The sequence below is a fragment of the Puntigrus tetrazona genome, chromosome 17 (genome assembly GCF_018831695.1).
Source record: "Puntigrus tetrazona isolate hp1 chromosome 17, ASM1883169v1, whole genome shotgun sequence".
Taxonomy (NCBI): Eukaryota; Metazoa; Chordata; class Actinopteri; order Cypriniformes; family Cyprinidae; genus Puntigrus; species Puntigrus tetrazona.
In genome coordinates this window covers 14,907,559-14,926,301 of record NC_056715.1, presented here as the reverse complement: position 1 = coordinate 14,926,301, position 18,743 = coordinate 14,907,559, and the positions used below count along the sequence as shown (strand labels likewise).

Sequence of the window (18,743 nt, the reverse complement as noted above, 5' to 3'; positions counted from 1 at the left end):
TGAAAAAAGAAATATAATAATGGGAGTAATAATTGACGAGATTTTCATAATAACATATAATATTTTATAGAATACTGAAATATAATTGACTTCCCTATTCATTTGTTATGTCTCCCAAATCGCATAACAAACATGCTTTTAGTCCCGGTGTCCTCACATGAGGACATATATCAAATCAACATCCTGTTTCATTAAAAAAAAACCTCATATTTTGATTGGAATATTATTTTCCTGAGATGTTATGTTTTTGATAATTACAAAATATTTTTCTGTGAGACTCAATAAATTAATTTGAACGTGTCTGCACACCAAAGAGAGGGATTGGTCATGGTGAAACATCTACTCATGTACAGTACATCCAGGCCTAAAACTGTGACACGTAGAGTCTCATAGAAATTCATTAAAATATAGCATCTTCATATAAGGACGCGGGGTCTTAAGAGGATAGACCATAGGACAGATAGATAGATAGATAGATAGATAGATAGACAGATAGATAGATAGATAGATAGATAGAGGATAGATTCACGTGCTACGGCTCCAAGCAGAATGTCTTGCTTTGGTTTTCTTAAAATTACGACATGGCTTGAACGCAGCAATAGGTCCAAGCGTAATGCTGCGCTTAGATCATTTCATAGCTACCGTAATTTTGACATAAAAACAAATGCCGTTTTATTCTGTGCCATTCGCATTAGGTGAAGTACGTGATACAAGATGTCTGTCACTTATGTTCACGTTACTGTTGCATGAAGACATCTACGCTGACAGAAGTCAATTGCGCACATTTTTAAACGTAAATATTGCGAAATAACCAACTGCTTAATTATATTTTACTGCTGGAAGTGCCGCCATTTTGCTCTGGTTCTGCATGAGCAGCTGTACACAAGCTGTAGCTCTCAGAAAACTCCTAGTACTAGTTGTTATTATTAGTTCTACGAGGGTGTTTGAACGCTTTTTTCAAGATTAAGGTATCTCGTAATTATGGTTATTACAATATGGCATGAACGCACTTAACCCTGCGAGTTCTACAAGGACTCGAGTGCTCTACAAGTCGCATTATCGTACTTAAGACGTACTCTCGCGTAGCCAGGCGGCTGAAGGTCTGGAATCCACAGCAGCTTTCATTGGCCAAGGCCCGCCCATGAAGCCTTTTGACTGACATTTCAAACAACCAATCAACAATTAGTTTCGCTCAGCATCACGTTTCAGGGTACGAAAATATCAACGCAATCACAGTGCGGTGCGTAAAACTCTATTTTAAAGATATTGCAGCTCGAACTTGACATATTTCGCATTTTTCGAATCCAGCGCTTGGTAAACGCTCATCCTCAGTTATAATTACGACAGCTTTCTTCTTTTGAGAGGTTTGGCGTCACCCGACACACGTCTCCCGGAAATCCTGTGTAAATCAACCAATCAGACGACGACTTGGAAACTCCTGAAGCGTTTCGCTTTTTTTTTTTGCGCCATGCGCAGACGCCTAAACAATTAATCTAAAGCAGGACAGGACTTTGCAGGGGTGTGGTTTAAACAAGCGGACCAAATGATTGGAGAAGTCCTGCCTACATCTCCAAAGAGACAGTGGCTTTCACCTGAAGCTTCAGTTCTGACATTTTGACAGAATTGAAAATTAATTGCCCAATAAACAAAACACAGCTAAACCGTCCGCAAGAAGATCCAAAAATGTGCATCTGGAAGACAGGTAGGACGGGTTTTCGTTTGGCGCCGACTTTAAGGAAGACTTGGATCACGACGCCCCTGTCTGTCAAGCAGCCCCTCTCCCCGTAGCCGGCTGTCTCTAGGACCCGCGGAGCCGCCGTCGGAGCGGCCTCTGCAGTCAGTGAGCGCGGAGCATCTGGAGGAGAGCTGGCCGGCTGGGGAGGCGGTGGAGGACGGGGAGAGCGAAGCAGAAGGAGGATCCGGGAGTCAGCGAAAACAAAAAAGGGGGTCAGGCCTGGAACTTGGCGAAGCGGGTAATTAACGCTGCGATACCCTTTCCTAGCACCTTAAGCCGCCATCGAAATAAGTCTCCGCCGCGGGGCCGGCCGTTTTTTCGGGGCGATACGGAGGGGGGCGACTCGATGTGGCCGCTGGGTTTTTTTCCCCCCTGCTAGTACAGATGTGCGCTTTAATACGCCGCGACGCGCTCTTGAACTTGACGACCGGTCATTTGCGGCTCGTCGCACGCGTAGCGTCAGCCCACTCGATTTGAAACAATGGCCGTGTTTCAAAACCTTAACGAGCTTCCTACCTAGACAGCATTTTCGGTGATCGTTCCGATGCGCGAGCGCTTGTGATGCCCCGAAATGCCAAAAGGCGCGCCGAAGGCACCCCGAAGTGCCGTCTAGGTAGGCAGCTCACCTTGGTTTTAAAAAAGGGGCTCGTTTAAGCCGCCTCGGCCTGCTGGAAACGACTGACATTTATAAAGGCCGAATAATCCGAGTAGGCGGGTGATTAAAAGAGCTTTTTTTTATGCAGTTACGGACTATGATAGACACGTGATCAATTAACACCTTGCGATTGGATACCTGTGACACATCTCACCGGTTGATGAATATTAATGACTCTGGCCATTACCCTTGCATTGATGTGGAGATCAGAGTTGACTAAAATACCACTGATGCTACTGTAAAATGATAATACATTAATATGGCATGTCCAGTTTCAAGAGTTTTCATCAGTTAAAAAAAAAATAGAAATATCAGGTTACCTTATTTTAGTCACTATGATGAAATTGTGGATTATGTGCAGAAACCGCTGTATATGGTTACAACTGTGATTTAAAAATAACTAAATAAATAAATAAACATCGGTAAGAGTTATAGAATAGAATATAGAATAGTTCACCCCCCCAAAAAAATTTTATTCACTCATGTCATATTTATTGTCTTCTGAAGCCATTTGGATGAACAGGCGGTCATTCTTTAAAATCCCATTTGTATACACGTATTAATATTTTATGCATCTTAATTGATTACAAGAGGTATGAGATCCAATGACGTCTGACATCAGAAATGTCAAGCCTGTTTCCTAACACGTCATATTTGAATAAATATCCATGCGTGATCGAGATTTTAATGTCAGCTATTTAAATGTAGGCTTGTTTCGCAAAGAAAGTTGTCGTATGACTTAGGAATACATTTTATTACGATTTTTTATTGTGATACATGATGATATTTGTGAGCGTTTTTACAGCCCCCGGCCACCATTTACTTTAGCTTTCTGGCAAAGAGGCAGCACGGACATTCAGCTAAACCTCTTCCTTTTGTTTTCCACTGGAAGAAAGCAAGCCGTATGAGTTCGCAGTGACATTAAACTAAGAACTCAGAAGACGGGAGTATTCATTTTTGGGTGAACTATTCCTTTAATGATAGACTCGCCTAATTTATTGACCTCCAAATCTAATTTCATGGGACTTCGGTGTCCTATTTTAGAGAGAGCGCGTTGAAGCGAGCGCACATGAGAGCGGAGAATAAAATGTACAGATCCCTTTAAAACAGCCCTGAGGAAGAAAATAGGAAATACCATAAAGAGAAGAGTTCATGTTTCACCCCCGAGACGAATTTTCATGTAGCAGTCGGAGAATGCGTGCATTTTGAGTCAACTCATCGATAGATTACTTTCTGGTGTGTTAAACTGAAAACTTACGCATAGTTACGGTTGATTTCTCATCCACGACCTGAAAGCGACGTCTTGTTCTCTAATATTTCCATACGCACCAATGTTTTACTTACTTAACAGACATTAAAAAGGCCAGTTGTTAATATGAGTTTGACAGGACCTCAACTTTTGTGTTATTGCTTGCATTGTTATAATCTTCTGGATATGTCTATGTTTTCTGAATGTTGTGTTCGAGTGCCGTTTCTTCTGATTGCGGTGTTCCTTTTTGCAGGGGATCCTAAAGAAGGAGGGTCATCGTTTTTCTCCCCCCCCCTCCCCCCTTTTTTTGTTCTTTTATTTTTGTTTTTGATCTTTTTCGACTTTTGCGTTGTGTTCAACAGTCACTCATCTGGCGATGCCGTCCAACACAGTCGCCGCCGCCGCCGCGTTCAAGAGCTCCGACTTCAACTGTGACACCAACGGAAATCAAACGGTGAGAGGTCAATGAGTCCCTGGACACTTTTATGCTCGGCCTGCTGTGTGCTGCCTTAAAAAAAAAAAAGCACATCTGTCACTGAAATGTCTTGCGTTTCGAAAAAGTCAACTCTGACTTTCCATACGCAGCAACTAGAATTATGTTAACGCTCTTTAGCTCTGAAAATAAACGACAACGTGTCTTTAATCGAAAGCTTAAAAATTAGCTATATTTATAATAATGACATATTTATACTATATTTCTATCTGCATTTATACTAATAAAAATAATGGTTGCAGTGATTTGAAAAGACATGTTATCAATTTTCACGCAGCATGCAATAAGCATATTGTTAATGTCTCAATAATTCAAGGATATTGGGATATTCTGTAAATAAATGAAATCCATATATTAAAGCTAGCACAAAGTTGGTTTTAGATATTGATAACTCAGATTAAATATTTTTTTGCTATTAGTATTGTTGTTGCCGTAATTCTGAAGATGTGAACAGCTCAAAAGTAGAACGTCCAGGTTGTCATTTTGTAATTATGATAATTACGCACTAAAACATTCAGCAAGTAGGAGCAAGTGATAAACATACCTTTTGACCACATCCGTGCATATTCGTTTATTCATTACATTTGTCTACCGATGAACGAATCTTTTGTGGTTTTTTCAGGATCAACAACAGTTTTTTTCTTACCACTGCGGCCAATCAAAATGAATCTCGTTATTTTTATAGTGCTAATAAAGAACTAGGGTAACGCATTTTTAAAAGTACATTTTAGCTGATTAAAAGTTGAGACGACTGTTTACTAATGATTTGCTGAACAGATAAAAGCTCCATGGAAAATACAAAATGTATTGTATTTATTGTAAAATTACTTTACGCCAAAAATCATCAAAAGATCATGTTCAGTGAAGATATTTTGCAAAGTTCATATGGTAAATAACTAGAAACTTAATTTCTGATTAGCAATAGGCTTTGTCGAGTTCTGTATTTTGGCATTTTCTTAATATTCAGATTTTTTTGCACCCTCATAATCCAGGTTTTCAAACTGTTGTATCTCAGCCAAATGCTGTCCTATAAATCAACGTAAATCAAAGAAATGCTTCCAGATTGCATATAAATCTCAATTTCACAAAACTGACCCTCACGATTCCGTGTCCCACGTATAAGCTAAGATGAGAAGTTTTTGATTCCTCGCATTTCCCTGCATAATTCTTTTTATGCGTTTCCGTTTTCCAGATACCTGCCATGTTTCGCGCCACGATTAAAGGGACGGCTCGCTTTATTCACCCTCGCGTTGTTCCGAACCTGTGCGTCATACTTTCTTCTTTCGAAGAACCAAACACTTTTGGCGGCTCCCAAACTAAAAAAACCCCCGCATTTCTCAAAATATCGGCTTTCACGTTATAACATTTTTAGGTGAACTGTCCCTTTAACCCACCCTTCCAATCCGTCACTACGGTGTTTCATTCAGTGTATCATTTTAATTTGACATGATTCATTTCCACGGCAGCGACTTGCGGGGCTATCGAGCGTCAGCGTAGAGGCTCCGGTGAACATAATTAGCAAACACGAGTGAATTGTTATCGGAGATAGTGTCTGCTCTGTTTCGTACGAGCGTTTAGTGACGTGGGTGTTGGCTTGTGTAGGAGAGGCTGCCGTTTGCCTGATTTACAGGGGAATTCATTCTTCCCCACCCCTGCACCCGTGGACCCGTGCTACGCTCGTAGTCCTGTTGCTTGGCAACAGTTCTTGCCTTAAATAACCGGCTGCCGACAGAAATAGAGCAAAGATGTAGACGGTGTTACTGAGTTCACACAAGGCAACGTCGATTTCTGTGCACACCCTTTGTTTTTGTTTGTTTAAACATTTGGTTTGTGTGTTTGTGTCGTAATGAGAACATCGCGTGAGGGTTTTTTTTCAGTTACGTGACAGAAAAAGAGCAGCTAACTCTCCAGAACTCCAAATAGATGTATTAAAAAAAATATTATAAATACAAATAGGCATTGTATTTTAAATCTAAATATTTTAAAATATATTTACATACAAAAAAATGTTGATTTGCATTTAATTGCACATTTTTAGGTAACTTGAGATGCTATTTGTACTTCATACAAGCGCCGTTGTGCATTAATAATAAGAAATTCAAGTGGTGTCCAGCCATCTTTCGACCATGCTGGACTTCTCAGTAGTCGTGGCAGACGGGGACAGCATCCTCATTAGCATTCTGATTTAGAGCCGGTGGTTTGATTCATCCCAGCCCTGAAGCTGCTGCAGCGGCTACGTTAGGATCGTCTTTTCTCTCCCGTCCACCCTAGGGTGCTCGGCTGGACCAGGAGTGGCTATTGTTAAGGAGGGAAGACACGGTTGTGTTAAACAAAGAGAAAGTGAATGAGGGGAGAGAATGATCCACTGAATGTCTTTGTAACTGTGTCAGGAGAGAGCCCAGAGAGTTCGGGATCTCTCCACGGCTGCATCAACCCACACTTTAGCTCGGATAAAAGGACGATGCCATTCAAACACTGGCTTTTCTCATTAGCTAAATAACCCTTGATGTGTGAGATGGAGTGATTTTTAAAAGTCTCGAAAGACGAATTTAAAAATGGCTGTGCGTACTGGAATATTTCGGTGTGTAAAGGTTAAGATACACGCTGTAAACTGAAGGATGAAATGATTTTAAAATTCTGTCCAATACGGATAAGCAGATAGTTATTTTCACCTTACGGCTTATAACTCATTCTTTTGAATCATTGAAAATAAGCAACAAAATTTAACACCAGTAAAGGGAATTTAAGCATTATATTATAGAGATTTATTAGATTTTGAAAATCCCTAGATTACCAGTGTTATTAATTAGATTGGATTCGATTAGATTTAAAAATGTTAAAACAAAGAAAGCACAAATAACAAACCCAAACGTTTGAACAGTATTTCATAAGATTATATAAGATTATTATTATTATTTTAAATGAATAATTTCACTCACCAAGAATGCACAAATTCTTTTTTAAACAAATGCTGAAAATAAAAATGAGAAATTGTATACTGTATACTTTATTTCTGTTCAAATAAATGCAGCTTTGATAAGCATCTTAAAAAGACCACAAGAAATTTAAAAGACCATAAAAATGATACAAAAATTTATTATTTTGAAGTGCAATTATCCAATAGTCATTAATAGCCAATGATATCCAATAACTGCACGTTTTAAAAATTCTCTCTATCAGCCAATAACTAAAGTGATGTCACTATATTATGTGTCCCTAGTGAGAAAACAAATCTGGTAATTTACAATTAAACATTAATAATAAAAATTAAATAACTGTAGTTATATAGTAATGTAGTAGTATATGTATATTCAAAAGGTTTTGGAATGGAATCAAAGTATATATTTTCTTTATTATGCATTGCTCTCAAAATGGCTAAATGTTAAGCAATAATTAGTTAAGCAATAATTAATTGATGTTCATTTCTGTCTGTTTAGAATGAGAGCTCTAGAATGGACACAATGATAATTGACGAGATGCCTTCGCTCTGCACTCCTGTCCGCAAGGTTGGACGGCCTGGCCGCAAACGCAAGCACCTCCCCGTGAGTATCCTAGAGACTGAGCTCTCAGCACTCAACCAAACCACAGAACACCCGACTTCCCTTGGGATTCGGTTTATTTTCACTTATCCACCAGGCGCTAGCCTTGGCGGTGGTAGGGAACGGATAAACAGGCAAGTGTGTGGTTGCTGGTAATGACATGGGGGCACCAGACACATTTTTTGAAACTGATCAAACTTGATATTTGCACCTGATGGTGGACAACCAAACAGACAAAGACTCCTATAGACTCGAAGGAGAGACCTGAGCATTAGCCTGAAGGTGATCTCTCGACTTGGGCCCAGCAAAATCCTAACAATCCAATAGCAAAGAACTAAAAACCACTGGTGACCACCAAAAACACCTCAGTATTGTGTTAACAAGTGGACAGCAATTTTGGCTACGATCTTGCTGTCTGAGACAAATTTCTGGTTTATGTAGTCGTAAAGGGTGTTTTCTGTGAATGTACAAACTCTGGCTGTTCGAAATAGACATAGCCCACTAAATTACATCAATATTTGTCCCAAATCATTTTTGATGTGCATATTGACTTCACGCTAGGCTGGATAATTGCATATTGTGCATTTTTCAGCAATATGTTTGTCTTTTTGTGGTATGAATAAAGTCTATGTTTGGTTGCACTTTATTTTGCAATATGTGTGACAATGTACTTACGTCTGGCTCTTAGGTACTGTTACATATGGGGCATGGTTATGTTTAGTGGTACGTTCGGGGGTTAGTACATAGTTATAACCCAGTTATTGAAAATACTGTCATATTTACATAGGGAACAGGTCTGTAAAAAAGTGTTACCCTATGTTTAATTTAGAGAAATACCATAATATAGATTGTACAAATAACAAACTCACAGAAGGCACTTCTTTGTTAATTCTTGAAGTGACCTTTTGCCTCTATGATAATTAGATTCATCTTGAACTTGAGAGTGTGAGTACAGAATGAGGGCCTGTTCACAGCTGGTCACTTCTTGCTTTTTCACTAATTCGACAGCTATCTGATCGTGGAAAGACAAAATGTAGATACCCTCAGAAGCACTTTAAAGACATATTTAAATCTGATTGTTCAAACCACTTCTGGGCCGCATGGTGGTCTGGGCCGCATTCCAGACGAAACTGGATTAATGTGAATACATGTGGTTGTTGAAACCACATATTGTGAGAGCCTCATCGGCTGTATGACGTGTTATAGCCAGATATGACAGGGCAAATGCAACATGCATCGCCGAGGATGAGTAGCTGAGTATCTCTTTAGCGAGCTTTTCGTAAAGTGATTTGTCAACCCTGAATCATGGCTGGACGTCTTTTGGTGACAGTTCATCATACAGTTTGACGTCAAAGACTGAACACGTTACGTCTGTAGTCAACTTTGATCTGGATGGCGATTCGATTCACAGATTTGGGCTTGGTCTTGTACTTGAAAATGCGAGCACAACATAACCGATGCTTTTTGTAAAGTGCGAGATTGAATCTCGTAGCTACAATTGGTTGTACAATCTGGCATACAGTATTGTACACATCACACAATCGGCCTCGTCTAGCCATCAGCTTGAGAACTTGAGTACAAATTGACGCATTGGGGGGCTTTTCGTAAAAGTGAGCGACCGGCTTTATCAACGATGAATCGTGACCACGATTTATCATAAAGTTTGAAAGTCTCTTTGAGATCACATTGTATGATCTATCATACATTTAAAAAGCCGTACAGTGCATAGTAAGATCCAGTGTTTGTGTTCTTGCGTGTTTTGCACCTTCCTGACAAACCTCTCAGGGCTAAAGGGGGGCCAATCGGGAAATGAAATCCCGGGTCATGGGACCCGACCAAAGTCCTTTATAGATTAGCCTCCTCGCTGGGACCTAGAGAGAAGTCATAAAACCTTTGTCCTGGGCCCTGTAAATTTTAGGAAGTGAATGTAGAGAGCAAGTGTCCAGTCCCTGGTAAACGTCCCCCTTCTCCAGAGCCGGTATTCCTGTTTTTTTGAAAATAATCCCCTCTCTTGCATAATTAATCCAGAGAGGGCATGTCAGGGCATGTGGATGTTCGGTTGCCCCACTTCCTCTCCTGCCTTCCCCTGAGGACTTTCTGATTGTATTATCCTCCTATCCCATTCCTTCAACAGGTAATTGCGGTCCTGCTAGGAGAGCGATGTCTTACTCTGTGAAATGTAAGCCATGTGAAGACAGATAGAATAATGTTTGAGTCATCTCTCATAGAGGAGCTGACTGCTGATGTGGAGGACTTTGTTAGCACTCTATGTTTGACTGCCTCGCTGAAATGTCCTGGAATTGTAAAAGCCGTCTGGTGAAGACGAGGCTCTAAGTGATGTATAACAAGAGTGATGACCGGAACTTCAGACATTTTGCTCTATTTTTCATCTTGAACGCTAGTAGCATTGTTTTCCACAGTGCTGTTTTTAGACACGGAAATTGGACTTGAAAGCATCCCCCCCTTTATCCTTATTTCCAAACTTTAGTGCAGCATGTACACATGGGGGGATTTGTTTCTAGGTCACATAAGGAAGGTGCTAATATCAAAGCAAACCACATTGTTTTGATCACTGGACCGCAGCCAGCGCCATTGTTTCATGGTTTTCCGGGCATTTTTGTATTCGGTTGGACTTGAGGGCATGCGTTTTCTGTGCCATTGTGAAGCTTGAGTGGGGTGGGTGGTTTTTATGTGGTTGATATATTCTTAAAGGGATAATTCTTTGAAAAAAATGTGTCACATTTGTTTTAATCATTTGAAATAAAGATCAGTGGAAGTCAATGGGTGCCAAAACGGTTTGGTTACCAAAATGCATAAAAATTTCTTCTTTATGTCCACAGCAGAAAGGACACCATATAGGTTTATGTACATGACCGACTTTTAATTTTTGGGCAAACTATTGCTTTAATGCTTACAAGGAATTAAATTAAAATATGAAATAATAATAACTAGAAATATTTGTGTGTGTGTGTGTGTGTGTGCAACAAAAATGTACTATTTGCCAGCAGTGACAGTTAGGAAAACATTTTGTGAATCCATATGCGGTTCGTTGGACATCATCTATGTAGAGAGAACAGTCATAATGGCACAATTGTGAAAAAAAATGACTCTTATGAATCAGTTCTTTTTAGCCAGTCAAATGTTTTATTTTAAATGAACTGGAAACTGAACTGTTATGTATATTAAAGATTTTTATGCCTTAAAGATACATACCATGTTATTGTGGTGGTCAGGCAATAACCGTACCATTTTTTTTTTTTTAATTATATTTGAGCAAAACATTGTTTTGGTGAAATTTTAACGTTTTAATATATATATATATATATATATATATATATATATATATATATATATATATATATATATATATATATATATATATGAATATTCTTACAAACAAAATATTGAGATTACTTGAGTGCAAATGTCATATTGTAGAAAGTTTAATTAATATTTTATGAGAGAAAATTCTGTCCTGTTCAGAAAGTAATTTCTCTTTTGAGTAATCTTGTCCAGTTCACACAACCACTCTGAGAATTGCTCACTGATTTGTTTCCCTACGGACTTTTTTTTTTCTGGAGGGCTGCTTTCTATCCCAGGAGCCCATCTGAATGATATTTTGGTGCCTTAAAAGGCTCTTATATATGAAATCCCCCCAATTTTATTGTACATCAGATAAGTCCATAAATAAGTCCATAAATCACAAAACAAGTAAAAAGATGTCTTTGCGTGAATAGTTGTGTTTAAATCTCATGGTTAATGATTTGTTCAAATCCCTATAAGCAGCAGCAATAGTTACACTAATGGAAAGTAATACATTGTACTGTATGTAGTTCTTAAAGAGACGTCAGGGGTCTTAAAAACGTTTTTCTCATTGCGCCAACTGACTCTCTTCAGACAAATGAACAACATTCCTCCCATACCACCTCCCCTCTGTAATGTCGAATGAAAAATGAAGCAAACGGAAAGAATAAACACCAAGAAAGTAGAAACCCAGAATCCAGCGTTTGTGGGCGGCACGCCGCCGTAACCCTGTTTTTAGTCATATTTTCCAGAGTCACCAAGAGTCTTGCTAAGACAAGTTCGATCGACGGTATGCCGTCGAACAACTTGACTGTTTTAAATCTTCTGTCATCGTCACGACAAAACTGCTCCCGATTGAGAACGAACAATCCAGCAGCTGTTTGGGAGATTATGTGGTTCCTCTCACAAGAGTAGAGTAACGGTTGTGTTGTGTCAGATCACTGTCCGATCTCTCTTTCACGAGAATGGCTTTGACATCCCGAGGCAGCGAGGCGAAGCGGCAGCTGCTCCTCTAAAGAGAAATGCCACCGTCAGATTGGCGGTTTAGCTCTCTGCGGGCTCCCAGTCTGTTCGTCTCTGTATTTCCAGCCTCTCGTGTCAGACTGGCTTCTCGTGCACACGCTAAGCAGGTGGTTGGATTCGATGAGCAGTGTATGTTGAGGTTGTAGATTAATGATACAGGATGTACACTTGAGGTGGTTTGATTGCATTTTAATATTGTTTCTACTTACCAATCAAAAAAAATTCAGGTCAACGTTTTATTTGTCAAGGATGCATTCAACTGATCAAAAGAGATGGGAAAGACATCTAAAATGAATAAAATAAAAATATTTGATAAAATACACATCTTTAGGGCCTCTCATTTTCGATTAATAATGAAAGTAATATCGTTGTTGGACAGCGCAATTGTAAGTGATTTTTTTTCTGGGTTTTTTTTCAGATCATTTTGAAGTTAGGACAGCTGTGGGGTTGGTTTTTAGGATTTTTTTGTTAGGATCTGTAGTTAAGATAGGGTAATGCACTTAGGAAATAGCTTTCGTCCTAAATGTGGTCTAACTGAAATCGCCATGGTTACCCAAAAGATAAGATTTTGAGGTTGGGATCTTTCTGTAATGTGCTGCCTGATCATTAATAGAAAAAAAGTGAAATTGTATTGTGAGCAATTTGAGCAATTAGATAATTTGAGATATATATATATATGTGTGTGTGTGTGTGTGTATAGTATATCTGACTGAATTTTTTCTCATGAATGCAGATAAACCAAATACTTCAGAGGGCTTTAAAAGTGGCCCTGTTATGATGATGGTGTAGTATACGAAGCTTTAAAATCTTTAAACGTTTTTTAATCTCCATGCCCGTACTGCAGTAGTGTTAGAAGTAGTTTGTTTTGTGTGCTATTTTTGTGTCTTTGTAGACAGATGCATAGAAACATTGTGCTCACATCACACTTAATGTGTAGGAAGAGCTTCTGTATCTTCTTTGTTTAGATTAGATGGTTCAGACAGGTAGTTTAGATGTCAACACAAGGACACAGGAAATGGCCTTAGAGTCTGAGCAGAAGAAAGACGAGGCCTAGACTGCAAATGAAAGATTTGACTTTATACTGCAGATTGGGTCTTCCTCTTTAATTTGTGCTCTGTGATTCATAACCATTCTGAAGTAAGTAAAGGTATATGGCCGTTATTATCAGGAACCCTTCTGGAAATGTAGTTTATATTAAAAGAGGGGGCGTTTTAATGACACTTTTATTAAAATCCTCATCCTCTACCTTGTTAGAGCGATACAGATTACAAGATGATAAAATTCTCGAAATAAGATTTCACTGGCACTGAATCTACAGCTACACCAAAAAAACAGTGTCTGATTCATAAATGAATGATGCTTTAAATGAATCAGTTAAAATCAAGTAATTAATTGTTGAATGACTTAAATGGTGCTTAGAAATAATGACATATTAAACATTACATTATGCGCGTACTTCAGTGGAAAATAAATATTTATTTCTGTATTTATTTATTTCTCCCTTCTGGTGCATATTTTTATTTAAAAATGTTCTGGATTTTGGGCTTTTTTTTGCGTGTCGACACTGGTACAGTAATGAAGCTTATAATCATAAAAAGAGGATTATTATGGTAAATTTGGTTTATTGTGTGTTGGAGGGCAAATTTAATGAAAATATTGAATCTGTTGTGCCTCAGGGAGTTGCTATTGTTTATCAGAGGTTTTGATTAATGGTAGGTTATAGATGCATTACCGTCCAATCGGATTATGTAATTTTCTGCTGCAGGTGGAGGGTTACGGGCCAGTGGATCAGCCGGTGGGCGTGGCTAAGCAGCACAAAGGGGTGGAGCTCCAGTCGTCTTTGCAGTCCCAGAATGGAGATGTTGAGAGGCATGAGAAGAAATCGTGCGAAGGTCGCCACCCCACGCTGGACAAGAATGCTGTGGAAAACGGGCTCCCACGCCAATCAGGCTGCCGGGCCGAGTCGGCCTCCGATTCGAGCCTGAGCCCATCCCAGGACTCAGAGAAGTACGACGAGGAGACACTGCCAACTCTGCCTCGCAAGAAACGAGGGAGACGGAAACTGGAGCGGCCGACTAAATGTGAGTTATGCTCAACCTTCCTTAGCATCATGTTTCACAGCTGTCTGCTCACTGAGCCTCTCGTGGGCCCGAGGCCAAGAACGTGTCATTATGATGGTAAAAAAATGCAGTATTTAGTCATTAAACAAGTGGGATTGTAAAATGGTTTTGGAGGCTTTGCTGGTACTGTTGACTTGAAGGACAAATAATTATTGTTAAATGAATACATTAATATGTAAATCAGGGTAATTACATTCCCCAAAAAATCAAATTTGCTAACAAAAGACACCAGCCTCCCACAACGTGTACAGAGCGATTTGGCAAGATTCTCTCTCCAGCAGCGTTTCATACAGGATTTTGTTTTCCTAATGGGGCACCAACCACCCCTGCCACATATCCATATTTATTTGGGTTAGATTTCACTATGTATACCGATTTAAGCTTTTTATTTTATATTTTACTTGAATTTGTATTTTATTTTGTAATTTAATTTAATTTAATAATTTTGTTGGTATTTTATTCATATTGAAACATAAGCAGCACACAGAAAATAAAAATAAAATAATAAATTGAGCGTTTTTTTTATTACGATTTTTCTTTAAGAGAAATTAAAATTCAAAGGTTTCAATTATTAATAGTGCCGCAAAAGTTAACAAATACAATACAATACATTTTGTAATAATGTTACATTATTATATTAATGTCAATTTGACATCATACCGTTTTTTTCTATTCTTTAGTGTTTCTAAAAAAATGACCAGAAGTACCAGATTGAAACCGATCAGAGCGGCTGAACTAGCGCTGAACCCAGTAATTACACATGTGACTATTAATTTATTTTCAGTAACATTATTTACCATTATTTTGTATTACCTTTAACCTTTAGCATTGTTTATATTTAAATAATGTTTTTATTTGAACATTATTTTTGTAAAGCATGTGTTAACTAGGAAAAGTTGAGATGAGATAAACTACTAACGTTTGGTATTGCTTTAAAAATGTAAGTGTGCTCTCAGAAAATCATTTGAATGATTCCTAAAAGACAAACCAAGGGATTTGTTTGTTAATTAAACCGTTGCACTATATGTTCATGTTGTGTTCTGCCACAAAAGACAACGCAGTAGAAATCTGTGTATCGGTGTATTATCACGCAGCACCTGCTTTTTCATTTAATCACTTATTAAAATTCACAAGCTCACAGCTCAGCTAAAATCTGTTCGTTTTTTGCAGTGGCACTACAGGTTCATCTGTGTTCCTGAATAGCACTGCGCTCCAGTGTGATGCCAATTATTAGATCTCTCTCTCTGTCTCTCTGTCTCTCTCTCTCTCTCTCTCTCTTTCCATACTGTGGGGTCAGGTATTGACCTTGATGAGGCCGGGTAGACAGAGCCGCGTCTCTCCTGGCAGCCTGCCTTGATTGGGCGCAGTGCACAGAGAGACAGCAGGTCTGCGTTGTGACCACTCTCTCAGTGGGGGCCGTGCCAGGTGCATGGCCCAATGCCCAGGGCACTTACACACTGATCCTACATCAGTCTCCCTTAACCCACTTCATGGTGAAAGACGCCGACTTGTAGACCTATGTAAAATGGCATAAAGTCTAGACAGTCCGTTTATGATGCTTTGGAAATCTAGTAAAACGTCATACACTAAATAACCAAAGCATGTGGTGTTTGCTAGCACTGCTAACAACGCTAATGTCAGACAAAGACGAGGAGAGGTGGAGCTCAGTGGAACGTTTATTTACAAAAGTACGCTAAACGCATGCATTTAGAATATAACTGACGAAGTGAGCTGAGGAAGAAATATATACACAATATGAAATTTAATTTTTTCTGATAATCAAATGAAGACATGAAACATTTATTTACATCTAATCAAATGGAAATTAAATCATTTTATTTTTGGCAAACAAACAGAGTTTTACTGTTAAAGTTAATATATGGTAGAAAACTTGTTTATATACTTTAAAAAGTCTTTAAAAAGTTTTAACAATTGTATTTTTTCTACAATTAAGTGTTTAATTTGGTTGTAATAATTTCATTTACCATTTAATTTATTTAAATTTGACAGTAAATGGAACATGTAAAGACATTATAGTATAATACAAAAGTAAAATATATCTGTTATATGTTAAACCATACTTTTATCTTGACAGGTTGCTGTGAAGTTTCTGTGTGCATACAGTATGATATAATACTAGTTTTATCACATGAAACTGTAGAAGTCTCATGAAGTGAGAATAAATAAGCCATTTATACATATCGAGGTTAACGGAACATACTCATATCTAAACTGTCTTTTGCGTTTTCATTTTCACATACACTAGTTCATATAACTTAAATTAAATGATAGACATACTTTTATTAATCCAAAAATGTATGAATTCCATGGCATTCTGCTTTATAGTGTAAATTCTGTTTTTATGAATGGGCTCTGCCATCCTGTTCAAGTTTTCACTGAAACAATGTGACCCTGCATAGGGTCTCTCTCTCTCTCTTTCTCTCTCTCTCTCTCTCTCTCTCTCTCTCTCTCTCTCTCTTTCTGTTTTAAGCTGCATTTCAAATAATTCAGTCCAATTTGGTGAACTGGTTCATCATTCATCAGGCTGTTCAGTTAGAGAATAATGTTCAGTTTCTTGCATACTCAATCCCAACTGCAACTGTAATTTACCAAACTGTATCTAATATGAAAATCAGGATCAGAATTAAAAAAAAATTGTGAAGCTTACATTGCCACCAAACCTTATCGGACGCCTAAATATCATTGGTAGGCCGCATAACTACCATAACAGATTTAACCATAAATGAGATTTATTTGCACTAGTCAATACCACTGTTTGCCAGACTTCATTAACCCAGCACTAATGCTAATCAATACTAATCGCTAATAGATAATCGCACCTAGAAGCTATGTGCTAGCCATTAATTCAGTCCCACCGAAGAGTTTATTGAAGCATGAACTAAGTCAAAAAGATCAATCTTGCTTTGATTGACAGAGAATGGGCAAATCCGGCAGTACCTGTGTCTTTTTCATAGCTCTACCTAGAGGGCACCGGACGGATTTCAGTCCAGTGAAGGGGAAACGAACGCTCTGAACACGCAGGCTGGCATGTGTTCAAACTGGCACGCCGGAGGCTCGATGGGCACAGCGTGCCAACCACGCTCACAAACCCGGTGACCTTGGCAGTCTTAGTGGAATGAACCCCTTCCTCACTGTACAGACAGGCTTGCTCATTCCCGTTCGAGCGACTGAGAAAAGAGGAAGAGACTGAGAGATGTGTTGAGAGAGGATTCACACATGCTATAAATGTGAAGAGGACTCGCGGGTCAAGGCCTTTTGTTTTGGCTGGGTGTGTGTGGTACTTCACTGGCAGGCTTCTGATGGCTCGTGTGAAGAAAACAAGCTCTCAGGTTTTGCCCACGGCCTCTCGACGCTCAAGTGTTGTGATGTGGCTGGGCGATGGAGCTTTGATAGACTTCAAACAGACTTTCCTTAGGCTAGTGGGTTATTAAAATGGGTGCTGTCTACTTCTTTTGGCTTCATGTCAGTATAGAGACGTCATGAATATGCCGTGACAGATTGCCTATAAGCCTGGTCTAAATCCCACAGATCTGTTTATATGAAGTTGTCCTGCTCATCATTCATACTTAATGATTGTCAAAATTAGGTGTTTAAGATTCTTTTGTTCAGTTTATTCTTTCATGCTTTTGTGCGTTTACCAGAAAAGTATTTTTAAAAGTTTAATGAATAAGTAGTCATTTTGCAGACAATTAATAATTTTTTTCTTATTTTATCTTAATTTTTATTTATTTGTAATTTAAGGGGAGGCATGGTAATATTAGGGGTGGCATGGTATATATATATATATATATATATATATATATATATATATATATATATATATATCAAGTAAGAAAATAAATAAATGAATCCAAAATGTGTAAATCCTAAATAAAGAAATAATACAATATTTTGAAACAATGGATTTATTTCATTTAATTATTTTTACATTTAGTCAATTGGTAGCAGGGGTGTGTTTTGAGTCAGTTTTCTCGATGTGACTCAGATCATTCCCTCAGAATCAAACCCTTGACCTTGGTGTTGTTTGCACTGTGTTTTTTCTGTTTAAACTAAAAGAATGCGTGTCAGTTTTGCAGCGGAACATTTTTGCAGCTAAAGTCAGTAGATGCACTGAGGAGGACGTTGCCGTTGTTGAAGCAGTGCGTGTACACAAATCTTTTATTTTGAAAGCTACGTTTTTCATGATGCACATCACCATCACCACTGTGACCACATTTACCAAACAAACTTAAAAAAATGTGTATTTAATTTCTCATATTCCTAACTTGCAGATTTAAGCTAATCTTTTTTTTTTACCTCTCAGTACGCTAGCGCTTTGATGTGGAAAAGTCTGTAATGGTGAATGTTACTTTTGATCTGAATATCATGCTAATGTTGGGCTTCAAGCAAAAAGGAAAGGTTGTAGGAAATAAACTATTGTATTAGATGCTCCGTACGCTACTGAAGTAAATTAGCAAATCTGTAGCTGACTTTTCACTTGAACGGGAATGAATCTTCCAAAGGCTTTTGAGGGGCCACGCTTTATTGATGCGGTAGTGGAATTGTGGGTGTGCTTTTAGAAAGCTTTGTCGAGCCCTCGAGTAATATTGTCTTCCTCAACCCCAA

General features: G+C 38.5%; 1 protein-coding gene across 2 annotated transcripts in view; it reads left to right on the top strand.

Moving 5' to 3' along the window:
* The first annotated feature begins 1,808 nt into the window (after positions 1 to 1,808).
* The window catches only part of dnmt3ab (DNA (cytosine-5-)-methyltransferase 3 alpha b), a 43,040-nt gene continuing 26,105 nt past the window's right edge, over positions 1,809 to 18,743 (top strand). The window contains exons 1-4 of one of the 2 annotated variants that reach the window (XM_043263082.1): positions 1,809 to 1,973; positions 4,002 to 4,093; positions 7,570 to 7,674; positions 13,763 to 14,078. In XM_043263082.1, the coding sequence (XP_043119017.1) occupies positions 4,016 to 4,093; positions 7,570 to 7,674; positions 13,763 to 14,078 (499 nt within the window). In that variant the 5' untranslated portion in view covers positions 1,809 to 1,973; positions 4,002 to 4,015. The remainder of the gene's footprint in view (positions 1,974 to 4,001; positions 4,094 to 7,569; positions 7,675 to 13,762; positions 14,079 to 18,743) is intronic. The other variant, XM_043263081.1, reaches the window with a different exon arrangement.